The 7,729-nt window shown below is 42.2% G+C and overlaps 1 protein-coding gene across 2 annotated transcripts in view; it reads left to right on the top strand.

Annotated features, from left to right (window-relative positions):
* Nucleotides 1–258: 258 nt before the first annotated feature.
* LOC117372256 (serine/threonine-protein kinase BRSK2) overlaps nucleotides 259–7,729 on the top strand; it is a 240,108-nt gene continuing 232,637 nt past the window's right edge. For both annotated transcript variants that reach the window (XM_033968031.2, XM_033968030.2), the window contains exon 1: nucleotides 259–536. In XM_033968031.2, the coding sequence (XP_033823922.1) occupies nucleotides 443–536 (94 nt within the window). In that variant the 5' untranslated portion in view covers nucleotides 259–442. The remainder of the gene's footprint in view (nucleotides 537–7,729) is intronic.

Below are 7,729 nucleotides of genomic sequence, written 5' to 3'. Positions count from 1 at the left end.
AATGAAAATACATACACTGAAAACAAAGTGATGATGCCATTTACATCTACAAAATGCTTAATTTGCCTCTATGAGCAGCATCCAACGCAGAAAAGTCGGGGCTGTCTCTGTTAAAGCCCCTCTCCTCTGATTGGCCGTGGCGCTTGTCCGTCAGAGCGCACGCGGCTCAGCAGCATCTCCCGCAGACGCAGAGCGGCAGCGCAGCTTTCCCAGCTCCACAATGAGATTCAAGGCACTTGCGGCTCGTCTGCAGCAGCGATAGGCGAAAAGAGGAGAGAAAGAGAGAGCACCTCGCCTCCTCCTCAGCCAGAGTGAGGATAGAGAAACACCGAGAGGAAGCAGCCAGAGGAGACCCGTGGAGTAACCTAAACACAAGACTTTGCGGCTCGGACCACCCGCGGAGGAGTGTTTCGTTGAGTGAAGTGACCGATTTTCGTTCGACATGTCATCGTCCGGTAAAGACAACAGCGGTGCCCAACATGCCAATTACGTGGGACCTTACCGTTTGGAGAAGACGCTGGGGAAAGGACAGACAGGTTAGTTTGGCACTATTTCTTTACGCGAGTTCACATTTGGCCGGTGGCAGGTGCGCGATAGTTGGCTTTACCTTGAGGAGCACGCATCGGTTTCTCCCTGCGTTGACATAATCATTACCAGCATGAGGGGATTTAGGGAGAGCTGTTGCGGCTTTACGTCGGCTTGTTGTTGCATGTGCTCTGGCGCTTGGAGCAGGTGGGCGTGCGTGCGTCTCTTCCCCATTGAGGATGACATTGGAGGGGAGCATGCTGGTGATGGGAATGGTGGAACTTTTTGGAGTGCGTCCCCTCGGTCCTGTTCTTGGATTCGTGTGGTTGGGTGTCAGCTGGGATTGGACCACAGCGCAGTTAATCCCTGTTTGCCTGATACATTGATCTATTCTTAGTCTGCAGGCAGGCAAGGCAAAGGAGGCAAAGGAGGCAAGCAGACAGGCGTTTCTCCTATAGGCTTGCAGCAGTCAGCTACGTACGTGGGTTTTCCTTTGGATGTGGAGCACTGGCTTGACAGAATACATTGCAAAAAAAAAAAAAAAAAGGAGGAGGGGGTAATATTGGTGCTGCGCGGTCCATTTGCATATTAGAAAGTAGAACACATCCTTTCTACCAGCCATGACACTGCAGTTTGCTAAAGTTGGTTGGCTGGTTTCTTGCTTTAGGTTACAAGGTTACAGCAGTGTGGTTGAAAATGCATGCACAGTACTGACACTAATGGCATAGATGCGTTAAGAGAGATTCTCCCTCCCATCTGCTGTTCGTATGGGATCCAATAGGCTTCACTTCTTGCCTCTGTGCCAAAGTCCAGCTGGTCAGGCTGGGTTGAGCCATGTGCCTATATAAATGTTTGTGTGCGTCAATAGTCTCTCTCTCCGTTCATTGTCGTATACAAAATCATCTCCTGAACAGCTGAAAGAGCAAAGAGATGTGCTCCATCTTGTGTAATACTTTGCAACATATTTTACATTGTATAAAGGGCTGGGTGCAAAGTGAATGTACCATGAAAGATTAACTCCAAATGCAATATTAAAACCACCTTGTCTGGACTCTATTTAAATAAGACATTTTGTGCTTGATCTTGCTATATAGTTATAATCAATGACACCCATGGATCATTATGTTACAATCTGCACATTTTACAGTGCAATATTCACTTAAAATGACTTAATAAAAGGAAACAAGTTTACTAACTTCCATGTTAGAAAACTGTGATGCCCAATGGGAACTGACATCACCGCGAATGTCACAACAAAGAGTTGGCACCTCCGATGGATCTCTGCAGATCACACTAGCGAGTAGCAGATTTTTTTTCCATTTTTTACCAAAATGACAACATGACACTGCCGAATCCTATGTGTTTCATAGATTAAGAAAATAAAATTGGAGAACGAAGGAAGTACAGAGCAGTGGGCGCGTGCTCGTGGTGGTGACGATGAGGATTGATTGGTATTATGGCGTACTGTAAATAAGCAATTAAAGATTGTGCAAACATGCGTGAATCACTCCAAGTAGAACTTCGAGAGGGTAAGTGAGAAGGGGGAAAACTATAACATGGTTAAAAGCTCTGAAAAGTCAATTTTTCATAATAGGTCTGCTTTATAATTTGTGTTCAGTGGTAGATTTCTCACTGTAGCAGCCAGGCTCTTTGGCTTTACCTCTTGGGAACGTCTGATGCTGTTTATGCTTGTATGGAGCTTGCACTATGCTCTATTGGGTACCTACGCTTATTTGCTTAATGATAAGTTGTCAGTGAGATCGTTGCTGCTGCTCAAAATGTATTCAAGTCATGTGAAGTGCTGGTTTTCACAAGTGTTTTTCTTTGTACTCTTCTGATGTATCACAGAGAAGCCGAGCCAAAGCCACAAGCCAGCGTGGATCATAACTCAACCATGCTTCATTAGCTTTTGTGTGTCAGAACATGTTGACCTTTAATTTTAATTTTTTAAACCATCTTGAACCTCCTATAAATCAACACGCAACATGTGTCTTCATAGCCACCTCAATTACTCCTCAAAAGGGATATTAATAAAAGACTCCGTGACGTCCCTGTTTGAAAAATCATTCGCTTATTGGCGTCTATGTACACCAGCCCTTGCCAGACCTGTTCAGATTAATGACACTGCATAACATCCCATTCAGCCATTAACCAAGCGCTAATCTGTCACATCGCTTCCCATGCAGGCCCAGCGGAAAAGGTTGGTCTGGCAACTCTTGAAGCACCCAATGAGCTTGTCTTGGCTCTGAATGGCGTGCGGGATACTCCAATAGGCTAAATCCCCCGTGAGCTATCCTGCACTGGGGTTGGCAGGTATTATTAGAAGGGTGAAAGCGGAAGGCCTGTGCTTGATCTGACTGTCCTGCTCGGAGGAGTGGTGCAGTTCATTAAGTGATTAGGCTGTGTCCTAACACATACACATGGCCACCACGGAGGTTCTGCTCTGGCTTCCTGATCTAATCCTCTACGCAGCCAAAGTCCCCTCAGCGAGCACACACACGCACGGATTCACGTGTCCAGTTTGAGCTGCAAATAAAGGAACTCAATGGGACGCAAATGGTAACGATGGTTGAAGTAACCTATAGGGGGGTGATTAATCAGATTAACTGTGACTAGTCGACTGTTAAAATAATTGTAATTGTATTTGGATAATCCATATCTGGACTATACAGAGTCACGGCAAAAGACTTTTTATAACAATAATGGTGGCGTTATTAAATCAAAATGCCAAAATAGAATAAAAAGCCCGCCACACAATACAGGATTTTTCAGTCTTAAACAATTTTTAAACCTGCGACAAAAAGCGCAGACCAAAGACTCGAGTGAAGAGCCCGCACACCACAAGCTCAAAGATATGCGCTATCAAAACTATAGTGGACTTCCTGTCAACTCTTTCCCGTCTACATTAAAACAACTTACTTTGAGATTCTAAAGTGTTCAGAAGATCAGAGCATTGCACGCCTCGTTTAAATGCAAGTCAAACTGTGTTATTATTTGTGAAATGTGGTGCAATTGTTCAGATAAATGCTTTTAATGCACTGAAGGCTGGTGATAAATTACACAGAAAGTGGAATTGTGTTTACTTTAGCTGCAGCTTCACCCCGTTCCTCAGCGCGTGGATGTAAACAGACAAACATGAAGAACTAATCTTGCCTTTTTACTCGCTGCTTCAGACTGGATTAATAGTGCTGTTTTGTGGACTGGGTGCCATTATTTGCACGGGACAAATTCAAATGGATAATATGGATTAGAATACTGCAGTTTACAACTTTACGAGCAGTGAGAAATAAAGTCGCCCCATTATTTTAGCTATTTCCTGATCTTTTGTGCCTCTGTGTCTATCATTCCGTCTGCTCCTGATGCTCTGTTTTATTGGCTGGTGGAGCAGCGGTGATGTTTTGTGGTTACGATTTGACCGAGCAGCTGAGGGTGGCACTGACACCAGACACATACGAAGACATAAAGTTGGGCCCTGAAGTCGGGGAGCAGCAAATTGAGGTCGAAATCTGGCAAATTAGTCTGTAGTGTGTGGTGAACTTAACTACAAGTCTTCAGCCACCATATTTCAACTTTCATTTGGTTAAAAATATACAATATAAATAATTGTTTGACTAGTCGACGACTTAAAACTGTTCCAGTCACATTAGTAGCAACAAATATTTCATTATAGCAACATCACACCTAATGCAATTAACTCCCATTCATCAATCTTGGTGCTATACTTGTGTCCCTCACAGCTGTTAATGTGCAATCCAAAATAAAAATGTAAGATAAGCTCTAGAAACACACAGAAATAAACGATTTTTCACCATTTATATTCCATTCATGTATCTTTTATAGACAATATACATGCGCGTTTTTATCAGACGCCACACTTCATTGTGATTGGCTGAACCCACCTCACTCAAAGCATGATGGGGGCTGCCTTAGGAGGAGTGGGTGTGGAAAAGTAGACATGTGTTTGAGTGTAGCGCTGCATTAAGCAAAAGAGCACATACATCAGCATGTCTCCAGATTAACAGTCCCAAGGTCATGTCAGATCACTAATGGCTTTTATATATTGTCCTAACTACTGTCCTACTCACCTTAACATTTAACCTATGGAAAGTGCAGGAATATTGTCAATAGCTTCATAAATCCAGCTCTTTTTGGTCTAATTCCTTTCACTCTCTTTACCGTTCCCTTTCGGTTTCCCTGCTGCCCGTGTATGATATCTTTGTAAGTTGGCTATTGGTCCTTGATGGAACCTTTAGATATGGAGTGTCTGCATGGCTGGTTACTGATTGGTCTGAACCCACAAAAGCAAAGAAGTCATTTTAAAGCTATATAACGTTATTGTATTTTTGTAACCGGGTTTTAAAATGATGGCTCTTCATTGTTCGTAGTGTGAAACTAGAATTTACTATTCTGTCATTCCCCGTGACACTGCATTAGCCCCTTATGCTTTGTAGTATTAGTACATAAGTTTTGTAACGTTCTCCTTTCAATTTTGTAGCAGTAGTGTTGATTTATGATAAGTGGTCACATTTTTATATAGCGCTTTTTCCACCTTCTAGGCATTTAAAGGGCTTTACATCAAGGAACCACTCAGCCATTCACACACCACTGTACGCAGACACTGAGGGCGACGTGGGTTAAGTATCTTGCCCAAGGAAACAACAACTGTACTCATTTTAGGGAGCCGGAATCGCATCGCCAACCTTCAGATCAGTGGACAAACATTCCATCAACTGAGCTACTGTCGCCCCTACTGTCGCTACTGTCGATTTAGAAACCATTACGTGATGAAAGTTGTATTTCAAGAAAGATTTGTACTTTTGCCAGTGCAGATTTGACACTCAATTGCAGCATTGTTTTCTAATGATTTACTTTTATCAGCTTTGTTCTGATAAATACTAGCGATTAGCTGAGAAAGTACCCTATTGTGTAAAAAAAAACAGTGGTAGTTAATCCAGTGCTGGTCTTTGTTTTTGCATGACTGGGATATTGACATACTAAGAGTTGGGAGGTTGATGTGTTGAGGCTCCTTGATTCTTTGATTGACATTTTAGAAAGTGGAATCATGTGCGCTTCAGGGCCTTTTATATCGACTGTTCATCTGACAAAAAAGCCCCTATGTAGTCATCTCCACTCCTCTCTACTCTCTGTAGTGGCTTCGCAAGACTTACAAGAAAAGCTAGAGTGTCCAGCTGTTTTCTCTGCCTCCACTATCACAACTAGACAGTTTTGTACATCACTGGGTTTGTATGTTGCAATGTGTCCAGCACAAACGATCGATCTGAGAAAAAATATTTAATTGTGACTTTTCTGATAGGCAGGATCGCAGGATTGTGGTCAAAGTTTATATTTTAAACACATCCAAGAGATTTTACATTTAACTGAAAACATAAAGCCACACTATGTAACTTTTTAGCCAATAGACTGAAATAATTAATTCATTTAATTAGGGCTATGTCAAAAATTTAAACTTTGGTTGATCGTCATGATGAGGCCTGTGTATCTTAATCGACAGGTCTACAGCCAATCCTGTGTCAGTGAGAGTGCATGGTGCTGAAGAGGAGCCACCGCTCTTTTGTTTAGTTGAAAACTCTGAGTCAGCGCGTCTCCTCATGTCTCCTCATGTCTCCTCATGTCTCCTCATGTCTCCTCATGTGTCCTCAAGTGTCCTTGTGTTTCACAACATTTTTCTTCAATCTGCACAATTTGACTAAAACTCCAGTCTCTCCCTCTACCTGTGTGTGCGCTGTGCCATCTACCCCTGCTCCCCCCTGCTCCCTCACTCTAAGCCAGTGCCAGCTCCTCACTTTTTTTCCTCTCTTTCTCTCCTCATGTGCTTCTTGTCATTATAATCCAAGTAACAGAAAGTAAATGAATGCTTTCTCACTGTTTGTGAGTGAAACTTAAGACCTCATTTAGTGCACCAACATTACAGGACTATTACTGTGGAAGTACATCACCCGCAGCCAGTAGGATATAAACATATCTATGTTTCAGAGAAGATTTCAAAGTGTGGTATAGTCATTTTCTATTTCCATGGAATCATGTAGATGATATGCCACCTCCAGAAAGTTACACTGTTTAAATATATAAACTGCTAACCCTGTTCATTACCAAATATTTCCATTTGCAGAGGTCTGAACTACAGGGTTAGCATTTTTTAAACCTAATAAGACAGAATAATTTGTTGTTGCAAAGGAAAAAATAATAATTGCAGCCCTTCCGATTTGCTACAGTATTCAAATTTTGATTTCGGTTTGATTCAGTTGGCTAGCCTCTGTCTTGCAGCCATAGCATCCACTATTCGGCATGGAAAGAAGCGTCGAGAGTTTGTTGCTATCAGTAAACCAAACACATCCATCTTATTCTCATTCATTTTGCGGTAATGTAAAACCGCTAATTCGACGTTGACAGATACCTGGAGAGTTGATTGGGATCAATGTGTGCTGGCAGAGATTTCCTGCCAGTTGAAAGAGATCCATATGGTTTCACAGCACATGATATTCCTGATGATGACAAGTGAGGGGAACGGTTCAGTCAATTCCGTCAATGAAAAAGCACTTGGCAAATGCAGACGCTCAGTGCATTTGTGGCATCCGAACACTCCCTGTGAAACATGCAGGTGCTGTAACGCCTCGTGACCTTTAACCCTTGCTGTTAAAGGGCCTGTATTGCGCAAAATTGACTCTTGTGAGGGAATGTTGTTACCTCATCAAAAACATACCTGGAGTTACATTTTGTTTCATTCATACATATTTAAGTAATCCTGTGGTCTGTATCTCCAAAGCTCAAAATGCTCTGTTCCACCTTGTGATGTCATGAAGCTGTAGGTTTCAAGTTAATGGCTTAATAATTCCAGGCCTGAAATTATCAAAATGATTCTAGTGAAGGTGTACGGAGTTTAAAAACACAATCGGGCACTTCCTTTATTACCACATGTCATCACAAGGTAGTGGAAAGTGGTTTAAGTTTCAGAAAAGAAGCCTAAATATGCAGGGTTTGTGTATTAAACGTGTACGAATGAAACAAAAGACAACCCAAGTTATGTTTTTGATGAGGAAACAACATTATAACATCAGATATATCAGAAAGGAGCATGATATAGTCCCTTTAAAATAATCTCCATATTCAAACTGGCCTAAAACCCCAGCTGCCTATCTCACCTGAGTTCACAAGATTGCCTCGAAAAAGTTGCCAACGTGGTGGA

This window comes from Periophthalmus magnuspinnatus, chromosome 6, assembly GCF_009829125.3.
Source record: "Periophthalmus magnuspinnatus isolate fPerMag1 chromosome 6, fPerMag1.2.pri, whole genome shotgun sequence".
Classification (NCBI taxonomy): domain Eukaryota; kingdom Metazoa; phylum Chordata; class Actinopteri; order Gobiiformes; family Gobiidae; genus Periophthalmus; species Periophthalmus magnuspinnatus.
This window is presented reverse-complemented; position numbering and strand designations above follow the sequence as displayed.